The sequence below is a fragment of the Megachile rotundata genome, chromosome 15 (genome assembly GCF_050947335.1).
Source record: "Megachile rotundata isolate GNS110a chromosome 15, iyMegRotu1, whole genome shotgun sequence".
NCBI lineage: Eukaryota > Metazoa > Arthropoda > Insecta > Hymenoptera > Megachilidae > Megachile > Megachile rotundata.
In genome coordinates, this window is record NC_134997.1 from 4,822,476 (window position 1) to 4,847,717 (window position 25,242).

The 25,242-nt window shown below is 31.0% G+C and overlaps 1 protein-coding gene across 1 annotated transcript in view; it reads right to left on the minus strand.

Moving 5' to 3' along the window:
- The window catches only part of LOC100879688 (octopamine receptor beta-1R), a 108,735-nt gene that overhangs the window by 15,045 nt on the left and 68,448 nt on the right, over positions 1 to 25,242 (minus strand). Inside the window, exon 3 of the mRNA XM_003706495.3 lies at positions 1,489 to 1,710. Within this exon, the coding sequence (XP_003706543.1) occupies positions 1,489 to 1,710 (222 nt within the window). The remainder of the gene's footprint in view (positions 1 to 1,488; positions 1,711 to 25,242) is intronic.

Below are 25,242 nucleotides of genomic sequence, written 5' to 3' on the forward strand. Positions count from 1 at the left end.
TTGAAATCGTAGATGAAATATGAAATATTTTCTCAGACAAAAAAAAAGGGCAAACGTCAAGTGACCTGTGTAAAGCGCACGTATGTTTTCGCAGACGAATGTAATTATTATAACGTTAACAGAAAAAGTTGTTTGTACGCGGAGAATTTTTAATTACATTTTATCCCGTTACCGGAGATATTGAAACCGTGAAGTTAGAGTGGCCGTAGCCGTTTGTGCAAAATTTTTCCGCAATTCTCTGTTTACGATCCTCTGATATCACGAGACGTTTCCCGGCATTTTACGAGAAAACTCGAAGAAAAGTTTCAGCAGAAGTATCATCGGCTTTGCCAGTTACGATACAGGAATTGCGATCCCGGTTAATACGACGAAAGTAGTTTCGAAGACCACTTATCGGCCACGTGGACGTTTAACACTCTTCTTCTCGTGTTTAATATATTCCGAGTTCCTCTAATTACCTGTAAATCGGCCTAACTTGGATTTCGTTCTCGCGCAACTCGTTAAAACTAACTTAGCCTGGCAAAAACTAATACCACAAGGAGACGATTCAATTTCATTTGCTATAAAAAGAAAATACCTTAACGATGTTTCATGTTTACATAATTATTGAACTTTGATAGTATATTTGCTATAAAATTTTGTAATCGTTTTGTAATACATTGACTTATATAAAATTATCACAATAATTTAATTTTTGAATGATGCACAAAAAAGAACAAAAATCTTCAGAAGTGGTAAATGCATCGATATGTTAGGATAGTAATTTGAATTTAAATGTTTTACATATTTACACGTATATTATATAACACAATTATATTTATATTTATATTTAGATATAAACATAATTATTCAGAATTTGTAATAGAAAATTCTGTTAAATTAAAAGAAAATAAAATCAGAAAACATGGCCAAACACGTTTGGTCCTGCGAAAGCCATCATAGTGGATAAATATGGCGGACGGTACATTTGGCGCGAAAATTCAATTTTTAAGTCTCTACTTGAATTACTCTTTTATTTAGAACAAATAAACTTCAGAAGTTGCGGTTTAAATTGATCTTGGTTATAACTAACCATTAGAAAATCATCTTTAACTATATAATTTTGTTTGTCAGTTAAACGATTTCATTGGCAAAATAATCCTTATAAACATAATTAATTAAATGATTTCATTTTGCAAATAACCCATCTATATATATCTTTAAATAATTGAACAAATAATTATTATAAATGGTATACATTTAATTAGAACCATTAAGTTGTTAATATAAATAATTAAATTTAATTATTGACAAGAATTTCATCTTGAATATAAATTGACTTTTATAGACAGAAATTTAATGTTATTCACTAGTAATCAATCAAAAATCGTTTTGATTACCGACGATGATCATTTATAACTCAAATTTGATCTTATCGGTGGTAGATGATGTATTTGGAAGAATGTTATAGTTTGTGTTGTCGAATTGAAGGGGTGGAATGAAATTTACCAAAGAAAGAAGGGGAGCCAACAAGCCAGAAACGCTGACATGATTATTCCAAGCGTCCTAGCAGCCTTTCGTTCTCTCCTCATTTTACTGCTGCTAGTGATCGGTGGATCTTCTGGTTGTGGATCTGGCGATGATTGATCCACCGTCGGAAGTGTGGTCAGACCTGCGGATATGCCATTGATCTGCAGATGCTTGTTCAAAAGCGCAGCCGCCACTTTGCTCCTGCAAACAGACGTTTCATTTCTGTATTTCTTTGTACGTTCAACACTTTACCAAACAATTGGCTTTTATCAACATTACTTCACAAAGCTAATGATGTACTACGACATAATATACCTATATCGTAACTTATTTTCATTGCTAAATTATTAAATTACTAAAAGTACAAACTTAAATCGCTGAAAGTAAAAAATATTATACAAATTTTGTCACGTAATTGACAAAACATATTTAATATCTTCAAATCTAATTTAGTGACAATAATATTCGTTCTAAGACAACAAGATTAGAAGTTTCATAATGAAAATAATTTAATGTTGATGCTTTATATCATGTGAAATGAATTTAATGACGTATGAACGATTTAGTGATTTCTTCCAAAAGTTTCGTTACTGCTTTTTCCAACAAAGAATTGGGGATGAAATAATCAAAATGGCTGAAGCATGTTTCAGTTATTTTTTAAAAGGTTAAACCACCATCTTGCTATGGAAGTCGAACTTTGTACTGATTTTGTTTAATTTTTACTGGTATTTAAGACGAAGAAAAATATTTCGATTTCTTTGGTCTTAAAGGTGGCCTAACCTCTTACTGCAGTTATTCTCGATATTTTCGAAATAGCACTCATATTGAAAGTTTCTGTAAAGAATAGAGATTGTTATACTGGATGCAAAGCCTGTCTGGCTATAGATGGTCCATTGTCGCTAGAACCCTTTGTCATCCTCTCTTCAATGCTCTTCTTCTTTACCATCACCCTTTATGATCTTGAAATTGTTTCAAAGTTGGATTAAAATAACGTTCACTTCAAATGTATTAACGTTTGCCACATTTTTAATATAACAATAATTAATATTACTGAGATTTGGTTTAAAATGTAACATCATTTAATCTAATATAATTGTAACATAACCTAATAATTAATACAATTGAGAGTTGGTACCAATTGTACAAACATTCATTCCGGTTATTTCGAAAATGCTTTGCAATAAGCAAAATAATTTTATAATGCATTTCACTTAAAGTTCTTGCTGATTATTTTTAAGAACATGTTTCACTTAATAACTCTCATAATGCTTGAAACACTGTAGAAAAGGGTAATTATAAGAATTCAACTTAACCTAAAAAATTATCGTGCTCGTAATAATTTATATTTAAATTTTTCTCTGCAATATTCAACGAGTTAATAAAAAATTCAACCAACACGAAAAATTTGATATTAGTTAACGGATCGAGATCGGGTGTTTCAGTGGAGAAAGGTATAGCTATATCGAAAATGGAAACTTTAAGAGGGTCTTCAATGAATCCTGTCACTTAAACAAACTCTTCCCTTCTAAATTAAATTATACCCAATGCAGATTGCTCTGTTAGCGTTAACGGCATTAATTATAGTTCCTTCTGTTGCACTCAACGGGAACTAAATTGCGACTTAGCAGCAACCTGCTTAACAATCTCATGTCCTTTCTCAGTTCAACGGAACTAAACTTCTCAAACTTCTCGCTGTGACAAACGAAAAATGACTGCTTAAAACAATCATTAAAGCAATGTTTACAAATCATTCGGTTGAACAATTATAATAATAATTTCAGATTAGAAAATTAGAGGAAGGTCTCTTCAAGTAAATTGCTGGAAGATATAATGAAAGATAAACTCATTTGCCTTTGACGATAACGTCCCTGCCTTTTTTCGAGCTCTTTCTAAACACTCAATTGTTATTTAAAATTCGCAAACAACGAAGTCAACATCTAAAGTAAAAGATAAAAGCGAACTCCGAAAGCAGCCGAAACGTTTAAAGATAAATGAGTTGACTTTTCATTTTATCTTCCATCGATTTGCCTGAAGAGGCCACTTCTTCCCTTTATTTCATTAATTTTGTTTTCAGGCAAGGGCGGAAGCTGGGAAAAGCTTTTTAAATCGCACAGAAAGAAGCTGCGAGAATCATTTTTTATACAATTTTTATTCGACAAGGTTCTTACAGGTTTATTATCTAACTGTAATTTACAACTTCGTTATATTCGTGAACGTTGTACGTAAAAATCGCTGGATATTAATAACTGTCGAGTAAATGATTGAAGTTTTCTTTGATCGAGTTTCAACCTCTCACTCTTGATCAAAAGAAACGAAGAAAAAGGCAGTATGTCGCGAAGAAGCGCGATTTAACAGCAACAGCAGCTGCGAAAGCAATCGAGGAAACTTTTATTAGCTCCTTGGAAAATTACTTCTACATCCTGATCGGGAACTTTCGGCTTTGATCTGAATCTCCTCTCAATTTCCCACTGATGAGGATTCTTTCGCTTAAAGCTCGAAAAAGCTTGCCGCCACTCTTCGGGGCTTTGCAAAAAAACCTTCGAGCTGGGAATAGAATTAACACGTAATTTCAACCTTCTCGTATCGAGCAAAACATGATACGTGCTCTCAGTTTGATTCTTGGACCGATTTAATCGCTGATCGATCGGGAAATTCACTGTATCTCTTGATTTCATCGGGTACGTCGAGATACATGTAACTTTGTTTCGGTTAAGCACAGATGGAAGAGGATGTTTTGTAATATCTATGCTCAGTAGGGGAGAATTAACTGTTTTTTGGAAATTTCTGTATTTCTAAAATTCATTTGAACGTTTTTGATGGAATGAAAATTTTTTAATCCCTTAACCTACAACTACGAGCATAGCCCGTATACGATAAACATTACGTTTCCGGTCCAAAATTCTCGAGCGTAAATCGTAGGTTATGGGTTTAATTTCTGAATTGGGAAATTTCTAAGTCCATATACTTCTAAGTTATTAAATTTCTATATATCTATATTTCTATATTTCTGTATTTCTATATTTCTGCATTTTTGTTTTACTATAATTTAAAATTTTTTAATTTCTGTTTTTAAGTTTTTAAATTTCTAAATTTTTGTATTTTTTAACCCCTAAATTTCGAAATTTCGTTGGAATATTTCCAGGCGATTAAAAATTTAAAATTCGCTAATTTGAAAATTACAAAATTCAAAATACCCCAACTTCTTAAATTCTTAAACCTTCAAATCATCTATTTTGAAAAATAGACTCCATTATTCTAAAATTAACTTTAAAACTAATTAATTTTAAGAATTTTAAGAATTTAAAATTGTAACGATTCTGGAACATTTGCTCAACTCTGTGAAACATATTACCCTTTTTAAATCAAAATCATAAAATAATTCTTGCAAATTAAAAATGTATATATGTATCGGTTACCGACTGTCGAATTTAATACATAGGATAATTGATACATAATGTACTGTCGGTAATTGTCTAATACTGTCGGTAACTAAATTATTCTTACGGTAGATAAATGAACTTAACACAATACTACCATGATGGTGAAGAAAGGAAAAAATTCTTCCAGGGATGTTACAAAATTAATTCTAACATTCTCACATATTAGTATTCTTATATTTCCAAATTCTCAAATTTTCAAATCATTAAATTTTTAAATTTACCAATTTCACAATTTTTATAGAAAATAAAGGAAACGTCTATAAAATGAATATTATAAATGTAATGATAAAGACAATACAATTAACCAATATTTTAATTAAAAAGTGTCCATTAATTCGTCATATAACACGCAAAATGAAAATACAAAGCTGACCTTTATATCTTATGGAATAATTAGTAGCCTTTTCATTTAACCCTTGAAGAGTAGACAGGAATAATAACGCGTCAGGAAGATATCACGTCACTTTAAACTCCAGATTAATTGAATTTGTATTATTTATTAAATTCGTACAAATTTCAATATCTTCGAATTTCGAAATTGGTTATATTTCAAGTTTCTTAAGTTTTCTGTAAGAGTTCACGCATTTTCATATCCAAACTTCCAAATTTCTAAACTTTCTAATTTTTAAATTATTAAATTCCTAAATTCCTAAATTTCTAAATTTTCAAATTTTTAAATTCTAAAATTTTGAAGTTTCAGTTTTAAAATTTTAAAACTATGTGGTCCCAAATTTACTATATAGCAAGCCTCCACATTTTAAATTAATATGTTTTGAATTCATAAGTTCATAAATTCAATTCAATGATTCAATTCAATAAACTCAGAATTTATTATTATTATTAGCAATAACTTATTATTGTAAATAATTGTAAATTTTTTAATTTTTATATGCCTAAACATTGAAATTCTTAGAATTCAAAGATTTTCAAATCTTAAATTGTAAAATTGTAAAATTGTAAATTTTTTAATTTTGTATTCTAAAAGATAACAAATCCTTACATTTAAAACTTCTGGAGTACTAAATTTTTAAAATCACAAATCACAATATTTGAAAACTCTTAAATTCAAGAGGTCTCCATCAGGTCCCAAAATTTCAAATTTCAAATTTTTATGTCTTAACGCATCAAAATTCCAAAATTCTACGATTCAAAAATTTAAAAAGTCCAAAGATGAAGTATTTTGAGGTTTGAAAGTACAAAAATTTTTAAATCACAAAGTCTCAAAATCCCAAATATCAAAAAATTCAACACTTCATATTACAACCCACACTAGCACTCACACTCTAGCACTCAAGAAGTCTCGTAACAACCTCAAAAACTAATAAATATAAGCGCAGAAATATCTGTTTACATAATTGTGCAATAAATAATAAATAAACACGTGCAATTTATCGTAAACTCTCTATCAATCGTCTCTCACAATAAAGAAGCGAAGCATCAAAAGAATAAAACGTCGCAGACGAAATATCGTGAAAAGTCTGTTTGAAAGGATATCAGAAGTTTTCACGAGGAACTTTCCAGTGTCCTGGAAACCCGAAAGGCCGAGGACTCTTTAACGATTCCGATCGAATCGCGATTTGCACACTCCTTCGGATTCACAGCCACGATTTATTGGCGAAGCACGGACGAAACGAGATCTTTTCTCAGGGCACAGTGACTTCTTTGCCATTCAAAAGAAAAAAATTAAATCTGTGGCTGCTCGTGAACGTCTGTGTCCTCAGTTCCACTTCAAAAGAGGTTGTCTGTAGCCTCTGGTACGATTGATGTTCCAACGAGCTGGGGATCTTACTGGAAGGACGACTTTTATTGTCAAAGAGATATCTACGGTCATATCTGTCCGATCTGATCTTTATTCATCGAGATTTTCAAAAATTCACACAATCAAATACAGTAACAATCAATTAACGTTGATTTATGTTAAAAAGAACGACGCGTGTCTCCGATAGGATGGTCCGAACCAATCGGAACTATTCGGTAATTTTCGATAATTTACGGTGGACGAGTCGGTCCGCGACGATTGACACATGGCGAATAATTTGGAAGGCGAATAGTAACTATGTAGTGTAAATAGCTAATAAATTGTTGAATTATAGAAAAGAATTATAAAGTTCATTTTGAAATCCCAACTATTTTCGTATAATGTGCCTTTTTCTTTTACGAATGCACCTTTTTAGTATTTCTTTCGCTTGTACGTAAATATATTGCATATGTATGTTTATAGGTTAAGATAAAAGTAGCAGAAGATTACAGTAAAATATTCATGTACTCTACAGATGTCGCAGGGTTGTCTAAAAGGTTGAAAACACACGGTACATATATTTTCAAGTTCCTGCTCTTTGAATGATTTAAACTTTTGACTTTTTGTTTGTGATTAAAATTCAGAAATTATTTACTCTGTATGAGGTACTGTTCCAAGCATATATATTTTTGTAGATAACAAAATTTCATTTGCAAAGTTGGCGACGTACTGTATTTACGATTTGGTCAAGAATACATAAATATTTCGAAGAATATGGCAATATAAGTAATATGAGTAATAATTATAATTATTACAATAAATATTAGTAAATACCAGAAGTAATACCAGAAAATACTAAAAAACATTACAATAAAAAATTATAACAAAAATTATGAGACATAGAGAAGTACTTATTACATTCTTGTATTTATTAATTCTGAAGCGTCTTTTGAAGATCGTATTATAATTTTGTAATGCAATGACGTATCTTTCTTTCCACAGACCGATTCTTTTGAATTTTCTGCTTAAAAAAGTGCTATGGAATAAATTTAAAAAATGATCACTTCACGAAATATTTTAAGTCTGAGATATTTGAATATGAAAGTTTGGAAATTTGAATATTTATCCTTTGGAAGTTTGAAATTTTTTACATTTAAAAATTCCAGAATTGCCGTGAGAAAAAGTGGATGTAAGCTTAAGTTTGTTACTTTCCTTTCTTCTTGAAAAAGCCGTTCCCATACGACGCGAATAATCGAGTTTCTAAGTTAAAAACCCTGAGTGTTTCCACGAGTATTGAGTTTGGAAAAATTGCATTCTCTTCCATCACTGTGGTCGTGTATTAAAGTTGAGTAAGGAATTTTGTTCTAGGTCGATGGTCCTCCGTAATGTTTGCAACCAAAATTCTAGAGGGTTCTCGTCTTTTCTCAAAGCCAAATAATGACTATCAGTTAACTGTTCAAGTATTTCTGTAATGTTTCGAATGCTTGGGATAGGTTATGTTTAACAGGAATTATAGTTTCTGTGCGAACAAATTTGAAATTAAGAAAATTAAGAAATTTAGAGATTGGTAAGTTAAGGTATTGAAAAACTTTGAATCTAGAAATTCAGAAAATTGAAAGTTTAGAAATTCAGAAATTCAGAAATTCAGAAATTCAGAAATTCAAAAATTCAGAAATTCAGAAATTTAGAAATCCAGAAATTTAAAAATCCAGAAATTTAAAAATCCAGAAATTTAGAAATTCAGAAATTAAAAAATTAGAGATTGAGCAATGTTAATACTTGTAAATTCAAAAATGAGAAAATTTAGTTTGGCAATTCAGAAGTGTGAGATTTTTGAAATTTGAATATTTAAAAGTAAACATTTTGAAAACTTTAAAATTTAGAAAATGTAAAATCTAAAAATCGAAGATTTGGAAACTTGAATATTTAAAAGTTTTAATAATTAAAATTATACGGATACGGAGATTTATTAATATTATTCTTTGATCATATTTCAATTAACCAGTTAAACTAAAATATATTTTTAGTATATCGATGAAACGGTTTCGTTACGTTCGTATTTCGAACGAAGAATATTTCATATTTAAATTGAAAATTCACTTAAATACAGCGTGTACATTTACGGTTGCAACAAAATTTGTCAACGATTCTAACCTAAAATCTTTAAACAGAAGGTATTCATAGCTTTGAGAAGAATGCTTCATTATATCATACACTATTCTTTCTAGGACAAAAGCAATTTCTTTAAAGTACTCTTCTCCACTAACAAAAGATTTTTTCACGATAAATTTTCACAAAAGGGAAGTATTACTACAGAAGATCTACTGTGCCTATGTGTAACATATTACATATGTCATAGATAAGAGAATGCGATAATTCTACATAAGAAAATGGGTAAGAAATAAATTCTTCAAAATATTTTATTTTTAAATTTATTTATAACACAGTTATACTCTTTATGTTTAAAACGAAACTAATAAAAATAGCTATTTATTTCGACTTTAACCTATCACAATTTTCATTAAAAGAATGAATTTCATTCTTAGTAAAATGCTTTGCATTTAACATGAAATGAATTGTTTATTAATTCATCAATTACAATATAAAACGTAAAATATTTTAATTTCTTTAACATTATAGACCAGATATTATTAATTTTTTCTCTATTTCCAGAAATGTGTAACAAAGAAACATATGTGCATTACGAATTTAGACGCAGTTGCGGTCTGACCATAAACTTGATTGTACTGCTAGCGTAATAATCGATTCTTACTAAGAAGAGGAATCGATTCCTCAAGAAACGCTGCTATTTAATCGATAACTACGGAAATAAAATGCTCATCAATTTTTCACGTATAATTTACGGCCTTGTTCTCAAGATTAACGTATTAGAGACTTTCACGAAAGCCTTGTTTCTTTTCGAACACGATTACGCGTAATTTCCCGCCAATTATTTGAATCTCATCAACAGCCAAGATAATTGAATTTTGAATGAAAATTCACGGGTTATACGCTTGAGTAATTATTATGAAATTAAAGTTGCTGGAAGAGTAGCAGAAGTTCAGAACGATGAATTATTCACCTTCATCGCTTATCATATTTACCAAACTGCAACGCATAATTAGCGTTAAATAAAAAATTTGATGTGATGAAATGCGACTGTCGTGAGCCTCAGTTTGCAGCTGCTTTTAAACAATTTAAACGTTTCAAGCAGCGAGAAGAGACGCAATTTTAATTTCAACGTGAATATTATGCATCTCGAACGAGCTCTTCGATCATAATTAAGTCAAATTAATGCTTGAATGCATAAATAAAATTTCTGGATAGCCAACCGTTCACCGATTGGTCGATCATATTGGAAAATTTACAGAATAAGGCGAATTTTCCAACGTTATCCGGGTACACCAGCCCGAGTGGTGTATATCAACCACTATGCCGACACAACACATTTTCACTGAAGTATTTTCGATTATCCTATAAATGGATGACTGGAACCTTTATACGTTAACCTTGGATGTATCAGTAATAAAAATTGGTTGCGATGTCGAAGAATTGAGGAAGTATGATTTTTATTATGTTCAAGAAAATCAATTGCAAAAATCTTTAGCAAGAGATGAAAAGGTAAAAATTGTTAAATATTATAACTAATGGGTTATTCGAAAAGTGATCTTTATTAAAATAATCTGGGACATAGATAAAAATCCAGAGATATTGAGGTTTATCGAGATTTATTAAGGGGAGCGTGAGATATTAGGACCTAGAAATATTAGTGACTGAGGATATTATGTTGGAATCTAGGGATATTGGAACTAAGGAATATTGTAATCTAGGGACTTTATATTGGAATCTAAAACTACATCGGGACCTAGGGATATTAGGATTTAGAGATGTTATATTGGGGTGTAGAAATAGCATTTTGGAATACAGGAATATCAGAATCTAGAGATATCGAAAATTAAAAGTACTGTATTGGAGTTAGTGATATTGGGATCTAGCTATACTGGGCGCTAGGGATATCAGGATCAAGGGACATTAGAATCTAGGGTTCTAGAAAGCTAATAATATTGTGCTCTAGGGATATTGGGGTTTAGTGACATTAGGGTCTAGGAATACTGGGCCTAAAAGATATGGGAATCAAAAGAATCGGATCTTGCGATATCGGGATCCAGGGATGTTGCAATCCAGGAATATCGAAAGCTAACGATATTGTGATCTGCGGATCTTGCGATCTAGGGATAGTTGGATGTATGGTTATTGAAACTTAATAATATTTGAGTCTAGACATATTGAAATCTAGGTATATTCAGCTTTGGAGCTATTGTAATATATGTACATATAATGTGTATGCTATTGTATGTAGATATATTCAGATACAGGGATAGTAGGATCTAGGATTATTGGTATATGTATAAGGACATTGGTTTCTAAAAATATTGAAATATCGCGATATTTGAATCTGGTAAAAGTGAGATCTTGGGACATTGGGCACTAGTGATATTGCAATTTGGGCATATCGAGATCTGGGCTTTTTACAATTTAGAAATGTAGGTATATGGGAATGTATATAGTACATACATATGTATAATATACATATGTGTATATGTATGTGTATACGTATGTACGTGGATAGCACATACACTATGTATGTATGTATGTTTCTTTTTTATAATAGTATGTTAGCGCCAACGTATTTTGGAGGGTCGTTGGGGGCAATTAGCCTGTGCTATTTTGCCTTCGAACGATTTATGATAGGGATAGCCTGCGTGAGGTCTAAGCGAAAGGTCGTTTATGAGAGTCTAAGTGTGGCGATAGATGATGGCTATTGACTTGGAGTCGTATGGTCATCAGATGTCGTAGGATTGCTTGCTTTGTTAGCTTCTGAGATTGTAGAAAAGGACAGATAGTTTGTTATTGCAATGCTAAGTCGAATAGGGACGTTGTTCCTGGAGGATCTGGCCACGTAGTGGGGAGGCAGGGATGCCTTTGGTAAGAGGACTGAGTTTGACCTCTCGGCACTTACCCCAGCACCTTAATTGGGAACGCATCTCTGTTTGACAAAGTTTCTAACAAGTATGTTTTACATAATAAAATATAAAATACGATAAAATTTGTAATAATATAGTAAATTCAGGTGTTACATTAAATTATTGTTAATAGTCCTGGTTAATTAATTATTTAATAATATTTATTTAAATATTGGTAGTTCATATACTAAATTATGTGTTGATATAATAAATAGTAATTGGGAAAAATAAACTAGTAAAACATATGTGCCACCATACTTGAATAAATACCAAGAAATGTTTCGAAATCGAAATACAATCATGCGCCGATCAGTTTTTTATATTATACACTATGTTACTGGGGAGTCAGAAAAATTTTTCAGGCCAATTCGATTGACACTACTCTGGAAATCTTCGCAACAGTACTTCCGAAATGATATTAGTCAACACGTCAGAGTGGGAATATGAAAGTTAGGTTTTAAGTAGGTGAGTGCAGTTAGCACTTCCGGTAAGATCTCTGTGCTGATTAGGTCTTTTGAGCCGGAACCTGTGCAGCTGTAATTCTCGACGATTCTAACTTTCAGAAGCTGTGCGGTTCTGAATTTCAGATAAGATGAAATGGTTGCGTGATTATGAACAGGCTAAGATTTTCTCTTGCGTTCTACAGATATGCAAATAAATAACAACTTCCCAGTATATTGTGCCAAAATGTAAATTACTTAGATCTTGATAATGAAGCTAGGAGATCGGTGGTATTATAGGAAGTCATTTACAAATTTATTAATAAACAATCATTTAAAGTTGTTCCTTATTGTTTGAAATATTTGGACCACTCACAATTTTCAATATTTTTTATGAGATTAGTCGTTAATTAATTAAATTTAATTTTCAGCCTTGAATTTGGCTAGCTTGAATTAAATGTTAAATTTCTTTTTTCAATTACAGAATCATTCAATATAATTTATTTTTTATATTATTGTAATTTAATAGTATTTAATATTATTAATTTTTAATTTGTTAACTTTAGATTGAAAAGAAAATTTCAACTTTCATGTATTGAATCGTTCAATTAACAATTATAATTTAATTATTACTTTATTATAATCTAATAATGTTTAACATTTTCTATTTTTAACTTGTCAACTTTTAATAAGAAATTAGTTAAAGATTGACAATTATAATTTTTTTCTTATATTATTATTATTTTATATTTGATATTAATTTTTAATTTGACAAGTTTAAATTAAAAATCAAATATCACCTTTCTATTAGTAAATCATTCTATTAAAAATTATATTATAATTTATATTATAAGTATATTATAATTTTTAATTGGATAACATTTAATTATTAATCAGTTCTTAGTAGTTAACTAGTTGTTAATAAAGTAAAAAGGTAATTGGCCATAAAAGCCTATGTTCCTTACGGCGTTGATTGTAATAACCGCGTCACGCACATACCTGCGACGCTTACAATAATTATTCAGAAATCAATTAACGGCATATGTAGAGGTATAAAATGTCTAAAATATATGTTATAGGTTTTGTAAAAGCGCGCGAATGGTAAGAGCGAATGGGCTAACGAATGAACGATGAGTACGAGAGAAAGAGTTTTTCTGTTCTTTTCGTCTCCGTTTTCTCTAACATATAGTAAAAGATTGTAAAGATTTTAAATTATATATCTAATAAACATTGCAACAAACAACAAATTCCAAAAACACGTATCCTCTATTTTTGTCTATAGTTTACGTACACGAAGTTGCAAAAAAATAGATCAACATTTAGTGCAAAAATTTAACCAAAAATTATAAATTTTCAAAATATTATTTAAACAAATAAAGTTTATTGAAAGTTTTTTACGCACAAAAATTCCCTATTTAAAGACGAACAATTTATAAAAAAAAGAATCCAATTATCTTCTTTAATTCCGGAGATATTTCCAAAAATATGATTTCAACCACCAACTTCGAGGGCTATTTTCACCCCTTAAACGTGAACGATGGCCGATAAAAAAAATACGTGTCAAATATTTTCTTGAGAACTATCTTTCACATAAGTTTCATTAAAATCGGTGTGTCGCAGTTCGATTTGTTTCCTTGTAAGATCATGTACAGGTACTATAACAGCACGATGTATCATGCTCTTTCGAGATTTATCAAGATGTCCCTGTCAGGTAGTTTATAAATTCATTAACGAAGTTATTCGATGTATCGCTTGGCAAAGGAAAGTCTCGTCCGTCATCGAATCTTCCTTAATGTCCAAAGTATCGATTGAAATTTTCGAGAGCAGTTTGATTAATGTACCCCGACGAAAATTCCACTATCGGAACTACGAATCGCTCGGTCCGCTTTCTCTTTTCTTTTCTATCCCAGAGGATAGAACCCGAAGATGGTGGGTGGCTAAGAGCGTCACTGGCACCGAGAGTAAGTAATAATCCTTCAGATTAAGGCCGAGGCTGGATGAGCAGAGTTCAATTTCAGCCGCTAAAAGAGTCGACTCGAAGGTTCTGCCATCATACCGAAATGAAATTTATGAAGAGGACACCCACCTAATTAAACTGCACCAAACACCTCGAGGTAATCTGACCTGTGAACATCCTTAAGAGGTACGCCTTAATTTGAGATTCTGAGGAGCACCGGCGATACTGCGAATAGTCGACGCGGTAATGGGGTTAGCTCGCACAGTTCAGGTATTATTTGGGTTGGGGACTTCCGGATGTAGGGATTTGGGAAATTGTGGATATGTAGATTTGGAAATTTGAGCATTTGGGATATTATGGACTTGGGAGTTTAGGGATTTGCAAGCTTGTGGATTTAGGGATTTAGAGTAATGGGAATTTAGGAATTTTTGGGATTCAAAGTTCAAGGATTTTAGTATTTGTGGATTTCGAGATTCGGGCATTTGGGAATTTGGAAATTTTTGGACTTAGAAAATTATGTATTTCAGAAATTATGGACTTGGTAATTTAAGGTCCTGTAGATTTGTGGATTTAGGGATTCAGGGTGTTGCGTGAACAGCGCGGATTCGAGCACCCGACACTATTCTGACCCAGTCACAACTTTATGGGCTCTGAACCTGATTCCAATTGATAGTTCGTGTTATAAATTTGTTGATGCGTGTTATAAGTCGATTTATTTCGTGTTATAATGTTCAAGATATTAGTAGATTCGGTTCGTATTTTAAGTGTTTATTATTTGATATATAAATGAGTTCGTTTCGTGATTTAAATGATTACTGTTCGAGATATAAGTGAGTTCGTTTCGTGATTTAAATATGTGATGTTTGAGATGTTCAATGATTCTGTTCGTGATTTAGATATGTGTTGTATGAGAATAGGAAATTAAACATGCTGGTCCCAAGCAATAAACTTGAGTTGCCGACGCGAAGGTATTTTTTGCTAACGAAAAATGGTCAATGGCTTCATAAACTTATTGCCTTGTAAAAATATGAAAAGATAGCTGCATCGCACTCTAAGGCGATGCAACGCAGGGAAATGAGAATTTAGGAATTTTTGGTATTCAAAGTCCAAGGATTTTAATATTTGTGGATTTCGAGATTTAGGGATTTGGGATATATACTTTTACATACTTTGGGAAAATTTAGAAATTCCGAATGTTTAATTTAAAAATTTCTGATTTTACGCGGCAAAACTAACAAATTTGTAAAGGGTATAGCCGGATAAGGTGGTCAAATGTGCCCTTGAGTCGAATTTGAGACCCAACTCGTCAGTCGGTAGCATATCCCAAAAAAACACCTCACACCAAGTTTCAACCCTCTATCTCATCCGTGGGGGTAGTAAAAGGGAAAAAACGAAATTCCGGTTTTTGGCCCTTTATGCCTATTTAATTTCGTGCAAAAATTCTGAAAAAATTCTAAAACATTGAAGTCCAGATAGCGCATCTTACAGAATTTTTTCAGATTTTTTGATCGCAAACTGTAGTCGTGAAAAATCAGAAACCGAAAAAAAATCCGAAAAAATGCGATTTTTTAGTGAAGATGTCGGAGCACTACTTTTATATTAATGTGGTAGTTAGGTATTAGTACAACTATTATTCTCTAATTTTTTCAGATTTTTTGTACGAAATTAAATAGGCAAAAAGGACCAAAAACCGGAATTTCGTTTTTTCCCTTTTACTACCCCCACGGATGAGATAGGGGGTTGAAACTTGGTGTGAGGTGTTTTTTTGGGATATGCTACCGACTGACGAGTTGGGTCTCAAATTCGACTCAAGGGCACATTTGACTACCTTATCCGGCTATACCCTTTGTAAGCTTAAGAACTTTTATATTTGCGTTTCTGAAAATATCAGTACTTGCAAATTTAATAATTTTCAAATGTAATAACATGACAATATGTTATATTGTTATGCGTGAAAAATGACATATACATATTGGTTTAGTATCCGCCATTAACGAAGGAGAACCGCTATCTTAGCCAAGTTGTCCGATGCATGGGAACATAACAATAATTTCTGCAAGTACCATGACATTTCTGTCGATAGATTTGAGTTATCCAACGCGTTACTCATCGGTCTTCGATGTATAATGCAGCTCGCGTTATGCATACGCCAGGTGCGTTCGTAAAGAGCGTCGATTTGTGAATGCCGATACGCTGCTTGAATTTTTCATTTTACTGACTGAAAATCATCTTCCTATCGGAAAATCGTTCTCTCCAACAAAATTGTATTTTCATTTTTCACGAACAATTTATGTACATACGTATTTCCACGAGACCTGAATTTTTAAACAGCTTTCATAACTTGAAACATATTGTATGACTTTTAGGAATACATACAAATCGAAAAACTTATTCTTTTTTTAATATTACTAAAGAAACAAATAACGATTTATCGAAACACGATGATTAGTTAACATTTTAGGAAATTCTATTCCAAATGATCATCTTAAAAGTGGCTAATGATTCCAGAGTCGCCATTCTGTTTTCATGTCTTTACCCGCGTTAGAGTACAATAATCTCCTTAAAAGGTATTAATCACTTATTTTATTTTTTCATCGAAAGAAAGCTATGCACTAGTTCAACAAATTTTTTCATCTTTTTCATCCTCCAAAAATTTAGTATATTGCGTAAAAAAGTTGTCTTAAAGTTTATGATCAAAACTTTAAATTTAACAGCCCTCAAAACAATTTTCAATCGGTATATTTTTTATTATATCGACTTTTAGTTACAATTTAAGCGATTGCAGATGTTACGATAAAATTGCGCAAAATTAGATATTAGTATTAAGCCTTGCATCAATGTCAATCAGCTGATTTAACCATATTTACATAGTTGAAAAATTGATAAATAACAAGTAATATTAATCAATTAAGAATAGCGTTTGAAAACAGTGTACTTATGATTGTTCAACATTTATGATATTACTTTCTGCGAAACAATATTCATTCTCTATCTACAAAAGATCTTAATGTCTTTGTGACGAGGAAATCATAAAGTTTATTTGAACAGTTCGATTTATTACATGATTGCCTCGTTTTACATCTCGTTTTATGGATTTTAAACAACAGTTATATAAATTGTCAGAAAATACTGAAAAATTTGCAAGTTGTTTTTGATAGGGCAGAGCGAGAAGTGGCGTTGATAAAAGAATTTAATAAATGTCTAACTGAAAACGAGTATCAGTTCAATATTTTTCACGAATAGTGCAACACCAAAAAGAATATCCACCACGTAATAAAAATGATTATTTAGTATAAAACAAACCGTAGGACATAAATACATAAAAGTATATTTAAATTATAAATTCGCTAGAATATCTATAATTGGCTAATATAAAGGATAACTATTCATAATTAAAGATTTTCAAATAAATAAAATAATGTTTAAAAAATTTTATTTTCAATTTTATTTTGTAAATTTTTAAACTGCTTTGGGACCTCTTTTTAAATTCTTGAGCTTAAAATTTGAGAGAATTTTTTTACACGATATACTGTAGAGGATGAGAGCTAAAAAAAATTTGGAGCCACCCTAGTTATGCACGCATTTTAGTCCTCAAAGGCGGTCTAACTCCTTAAACACTTTGGATGGAAAGTTAAGTCACAAATAACCCAGCAAAGTTGTCAGCGTGTTAAGTTGCAAAGAGACAATGCTTATCCTCTTTATCTACAAGAGATAGGTAAGGTGTTAAGATGCTTCTCGAAAGTATTTGACGGATCTTTGTTCCACACCCTCTGTGCTTATCGAATCGGGAATGGCTGAGGCTAATTAACCTACATATCGACGAGCACCAACCATTACGTGAACTTCAACAGCTCATTATAGCACGGGCCTGAAAAAGCTCGCGATTCCTCTAGCTCTTCACGTCGAATCGCTCTCACTGCCTCCATTATCATTCGGATGGGTCCGAATGAGTGCTCGTTGATGATGTTTGACCCTCGAAACTCGACGAGTCTTTCTTTTTTCTCCCAACAATGGTGGAAAGCAAATTCGAGATGTTACTGCTCGAACTTTTCAACAATTGTACACCGTTATTGGATTCTTCGGTTTCTATCGGTGTTTGGAATCATAGTTTATTAGGAATATTTTGTTAGTTACTAATTAGTTTTATTAACACGTTACTGTTAGTGTATAATGGTTTATTCTTGTCTGATGAAAATTTCATTAGTGAAGAATTTAAATAAATGAAAAATTTTTATAAAAATTATTAAATTATTAAAACTAAGAGCATTGTATTAAATTTTACAATTTTATCTTTTAATCTATTATTGTATATCATTGTCCCAAATTAAGAGTTCCCAGAAGATTCCTCTTCTTTTCTTTCGTTTGTTTCTCCTATAAATAATTAATTTTACTGAATTTGCAACGCAGGTCAGAGGGCAATGAAGACAAAGATAATGGTGTGGAAAGTAATACGCTCTTTCCTCGTTTCTACAAAGAGTTTTTAAACAATTTTTTTTAGTTGCTCATACATAATATGTTTTTCATAGCAACCTTTGCATAATATATTTTTCATAGCTACATGTGCATATTTTTATTCCGTTGATTGATACTAAACCATAATATAAATCACAGGCGGTGGCTAAATTGAATTGTGAACTGAGACTTTTCAAGTAAATTTCGACCCTTTCAACATTCCTCGTAATATTCATAGTCAAACTCTGTTTCGAAAAACAGCGATGCTGACGGAAGTATTACCAAGAGAACGAAAAAAACTGTAAAAACTGTACCAAGGGCGATGTTTTACACACGTCAGAACTGTAATTAGGGATAAATAAATAAACCACATGCACAATACCAGAGAAATTCTGGGCTCGAAGTTAATTATGTGTTCTACTTTTCGTTATTCACATGAGCGAGCAATTTTTATCGCTGCACAAAATATAACACGTTAATTTGAGCATTTCTTTTTAACGTTTCTGATACTAAAAATCCTATTCTGTGTTAGGAAATGTATTTTTATATAATATTCTTCAAGATGATTAATGTTGCTTTTGTTCCGATGGGTCAGGTAACAATGACAGTAACTGCAGAAAAATGTCGTAACTCTGCGACCACTTATTACGGAGAAGTTAAATTTAGGTCAATTGATAGACCGATAAAAATGCTTTCTTATGGCACAATTCTGGTTTCTGTACCTTTAGAAGGTGATTGTCAAATAGGCCAAATGTAAAAAAATGTTACTTTTGTTCGCGCTCTTCACTATGCTTCAATTTGAAGTTTAGGTCCAATTATAATTTGCATAGTCAAGAATCGGTGAATACAAAATTGGCATAACATTTTGACTTTCCTTATTTCTTTTTACATTGTAGCAGTGGATGGTTAGTGCATTTGATAAAAAATTGTATGGCAAAGGTTTAATCTAGAAATATGATAAAATGATGTGTACCATAGTTATAGAGGATATGGTCTAAGTACGAGCTTGGGTCTAAATATAGACTAGTAGAAGTACAGGGTTATATCAGGGGATTAATTCTAATGGGTATAGTATGAAATTATAATTTAAGAAGAAGTGATGTCGAGAGATGCAGATAGCTACTTATATTTATCATTTTACTTATTTCATCATCTCAAAAGATTTTACTGTCGTATTTATTTTAATCTTTTAAAAATAATCTGTTGAACTAAGAGGGAATTTATTAAGACCATTATATTGCTGACATTAAAAGATTGGTTTACCTTAAATTATACAACAAATTCCATCGTGTAGTAATGGTATTGCCTTAAGCATCCTTGAGCAAATGGTCCAAATACGGGTTATACATATGTATGTTCATAGCTTCATTTCTTGAATCGTAGCTGCAAATGCCATTACATTATTAAAATAAATAAAACATCAAATATTCTACAGTAAGAATAAATTTGTAAAGCTATTTTGCCCAGTGTCGCAATTAATTTATAGCTTAAATCTCTCGACGTTGTTAGCACAAATCGTCGCAAATTGAGACAAGGTAGCAAACCACACCAAAGATATTTCCTCAACTTCCTTAAATTTAAGATCCTTGGATTCAAACTCCGTGTAGTGTCCACACAGTTCCCTTGAAAACTGTCTAGGAGCAGTCTATCAGTTTCACGTTACTCAATTTACTCTGGAAAGCCGCGTAACGACTATACGAAATTGTTGAGACAGTTTCACCGAAGCTAAATTCTCAATAACGCTCGGTGTAACTCCGTTGCTGAACCTTCGCCATTTCTCAACTACTTCCTCGGAGGATCTTCTGGTGGCAAGTTTAGGAAACGGTAACGTTAGACAGAACTTGAATAACCATGAGACTTTACTCTAGTATCGAACACCTTCCCGCTTTCGTTTCCTCTACTCTTGAAACTTCCATCGAAGTCATTCTCTTGACAAAGTTCATTGTCAATTATTAATCAGGCTTTAGCGTCGCAGTATGTTCTTTTTGGATTTAGTCGGTTTTTAATGAATTATCTGTTCATTATCTTTTTATTAATTACTCTTATATTATATAAAATTGATATGCCAGAGACAATTCTAAAATTGAAGTAAAAAAATAATTTTAAAATGGAGGTATGAAAAATAAATTTAAAATTGAAAAATAATTTATTATAAATAATATTGATATTAATAAGTGCATATTATAAGATAATATAGATATTAATAACTTCATATTATAAAGTAATATAGGTATTGATAATTTAATATTACAGAATAATATATTATAGTATAATATAGGTGCATCCATTGATATACAATAGATTGTAAAATTGAAGAAAAAAATTTTTACACTGTGACAATAAATCTAAACTTGACAAAATAATTTTAGAGAACTGCAAAACAAAATTAAAACATAATTTAACTCCATGTAACCAGTGAGTTAATGCATTCAAATAGTGAGATTAAATGTAATGTATAACTTATACGACAATGTTTTAATAAAATAAAATAAAAATAAATATATAAGTAAATAAAAGAAACATTCACTTTATTTACTTCCTGTTAAAGGAAAAAGTTAATAGATCCACATGGGCAATAATTACCAAAAAACTCTGTTTTAAAATCAGTGCAAATAGATACTACATGTGAATGAAGGTAATGTCACGGATCGACGGTTCCATCGATTATCCAAGCGTAATCGTTAGGACCGTCGAGAACGCAATTACTCGCGTGTAACATCACCGATAACAAGGACACCGGATTGACGCAATAGTTCGTCGATATATTTATTCTTTCTCTAGTTATTTTTAAACCCTTCATTCAGGGCATCGCGTAACATTTCGATTGTGTTCGATGCACTCGTATAACAAATGTCTCGTTACTTACGCTTCGTCGTTAAAATTAAGGTATTGTATTCCCACGTTCCTTCGTTACCTTTTCCTCGAATGTACCATTTCTTATTCGCACACGTTCTTTTTTGCACTTTTCCAACGTGTTCCCTTTGAAAGACACAGCGCTGAATAAAATGTGGATCAATATTACGCGAACTCGACATGAAAACCTTATTTCTGCGAGAACGATGAATTTTTCTGATACATTTCTTTTGATTCGCATAATTTGCGCTGAAATTTTTGCTAAAAACTTTGAATTTCACTGTGCGCTTTATTTGTTGAAATTGCGTTAAAAATATTTTAACGAGGATTTTAAATTATAAATTAAACATATTAAGTTGCTGAGTTAAAGATTTTTAACTGTTTCCTTTAGTTAAGAATTAAAGTGTTGACCGATTTTCTAACTGAATAAATTAAGAATTAAAAAATGTTAGAGTACAAATTATTATACTTTATAATTATAAATAATTTAATACAATTACAACATGTAATATTTTACCAATACAACACAAATTATTATAGTAATATGTTACAATTATTGAAATTTTATTTATTTCTGAAATTGAGCTGAATAGATTATTTGTAACAAATAATGTAATAAATTACATGAGTAAAAATTATTTATTACATTAAGGAAATTTCATAACAAAATGTTTGGAATACTTAAAACGGTTAAAATTAGCATTTTACTCTTGTATCACGTGTCCATTTTGTCTTAAGTAGATAGAGACGTTGATCAGACGCGCTGACTCAGACAAGTGGAACATAACTGCGCTTAGTCAGACAGTTAGTCTAGATAGCCTGATGAAACAAATAGAATAAATTGATATGTTCGTTCAATTGAATCGGAAGTAACAAATGGATAAGAGTTTGCGTAATGAGGTCATTGTGAATGGCATCTATCCCGAAAGACGGTGCAATGTTTCTGCTTCCTCGATTCGGAAATTGTTCAAAGCGATCGAAGAATTCGTGCTTCATATTGCATCTCTTCGCGTACAAATAGCGACAACAGACAAGTGCGTTACTCGAATCGCAATTCCTACATTGCACAATTTACAGTATTTTATTTTTGTTACACAGCAAGAAGAAATTAAATTTATAATTTAATGGAACTTCAGAATTTAAGGTGTAACTTAAACATTCGATGTGGAAGTGTGGAATTCAATATTAATAATTTCATTTCTAAGCTTAAAATTTGATATGTAAGTTAAAGACTCAATGTGGAAATTTTTAATTTAATATGTAGCCTAAATACTCAACGTGGAAGTTTAAAATTTAGAATGTAAATTATGAATTCAATGTAGAAGTTTACAATTTATTATGTAAGTTAAAGATTCAACGTGGAAGTTTAAAATATAATAGGTAAATTAAACTCTCAATGTGGAAGTATGAAATTTCATACGTAAATTAAAAATTGAACATCGAAGTTAACAATTTTAAATGGAAAATAAAAATATATTATGAATTTAGTATGTAAGTCAAAAACTCAATCTACGAGTTAGCAATTTAATCCGAAATAAGGAAGTTAACGATTTAATTTAATTAAACAAGTTTACTACAAAAGTTAAAAATTTGAAACAAAAATAAATATGGAACACGATGAAAATTTTCAAAGATTAAAATTGAATATGAGAGTAAAAATTTGAAAATATAAGTTTAATTTAAAAATTGTTATTGTGAAGAAGAGAAAGTTACAAAAGAAAAAAGCAATATTTATATAAACAGTATTCTAAAATTTGCAAAAGTTGATACTTGTAACAAACAAAGGCCAAACGCTTTTAATAAACAATGCATCAATATGTTGCTCCTGTCTATCCAGTGTCCACCTTTATTCGTTAAAGATTTATAAAACTCAGCTGCTGCGTTCTGCTGCAATCTATGAAACATTTATGAATTACTTTGACGGAAACGAATGATTCTGCACTTTAGAGTGCCATACATGAACAACACTGAAAGTGACATGTGTTAAATAATAATGCAAACTTCTACCAAAGAATTTCATCCTGGTAGTAAAATATATGCGGGTACTTGTAATTTATTTTGCTTATTTTTAGTATAGGTCAGTTCAAGTGAGTTGAGTTAAATTGTGTATAAGGGTTAGTAAACTATCACTATTTCTACCAAGAGGTGTGAAAAGACACCTTTCAAATTTTAACTTAAAATTATTGTCTAACCTGAGTTAGTGCTCCACAATTTTCTGACTTTTCATACAATAATTGTTAAATTAATTCAGTGATATCATTTTCTTCTAGCTCATTTTAGATCTAAAAATGTGTATATGGTATACTTATTTCTACCATAGGTTTTTTGTCACCTTAAGGATTTCATGACAGTGCTTAATTTTAAACCATTTTACATATAAATATCAACACCATTTTGCAGCATCATATCAATTATAATCTGTAAACATTTTTTGTATTAACATGATTGTGCATCTTTTATTTTGGACACCGTATACTGAACGCAATGTGTGAGCATGATTGTATATCGATTGGACATTGATGTGTTTGTTTTTGGAGCGAGCGCGAATATAGTAATCATTTAAGTTGGTTGCGAAGACTGTTGTTATAAATAATTATTCATTCGTTATTGTGATTTCGTCAATTACTGATGTATTTTGAAAATTAGTAAATCCTGGCATCATGAAGAAAGTTGTTCGTCCATTTAGTTATTAGATAGGTAATAGAATCAATATAGGGATTTTTAGTTTCGTAAGTTCGACGCGTGCCGATTTTCGACCATACATTTCTACATTTCCTGCCACTTCCATTGCGACCGTTATAGAAAGATGTGCGATAGTAGCATAGATAGTTTTTCCTTTACTTTATTATATTAGTCTGTATTCATTATCTTTTTGTATTATCTCTTTATATTATAAACTTTAAACATGGTTATATGCTCTTTTATTCCACTGAAATTAAACCTGAACACATTATTGTATAGTTCTATCCTTTTATTTTTCATTTGCCTTTTACAAATCAGATTAGAGAATCCCGATTTCAGTTCTAACAGAAAATATAGAAGTTGCGGCATAATTTTGATATTTGCTTATTTTCCGCCATGTTGCATTTTAGTGTACATCGCCATATTTATATTTTGTAGACTGATGAATTAAGTTGGAATTTACAACCTGATTGAGTAATCTCTAATAAAAACACATCAATGCATCAATAAATATATTCTTCAAATTATCTACATTTCACTACTAACTTAAAATTCCGACAGTTTTGGCAATTATTTGCATTCAAACGAAAATGTGTCAAAAGATACCTTTTGGTTGAAATGGGTGTACACAAAATCCTGGTGGAAATCGTGTTATTTATCTGATGAAGGGATTACGATGTGTAGATAGAATGAGCTTTAGTTATTGAGTTCATGTTACAAAGTTAAAATAAGTAAGATTTAGACAAGTTTATATTACATTTGGAAATGTGGAAATTTGGGAATTTAAAGATTTGGTATTGAAAAATTGAAATTGGGAAATTTGACTACTTAGAAATTTGCGATTTTAGTAAGATTTAAGTTTGAAGAGTGTGAAACATAATTTTGAAATTTAGAAACATAGAATCATAGGAATTTACAAACATAAATTGGGAACTAGAAAATTTGAATGACTAGGAATTTAAGAATTTAGAAAATTTGCATCTTCGAGGACTTGGAAATAAGGAAATTTGGAAGTTAAGAAATTTCAACTTGAAAATTTGTAAACCTAGGAATTTGAGAATTTAGAAAATTTGCATCTTAGAAAATTTTTAAATTTGAATACTAAAGATCTTAGAAATTCGAAGTCTTGAAAACATGGAAATTTGGA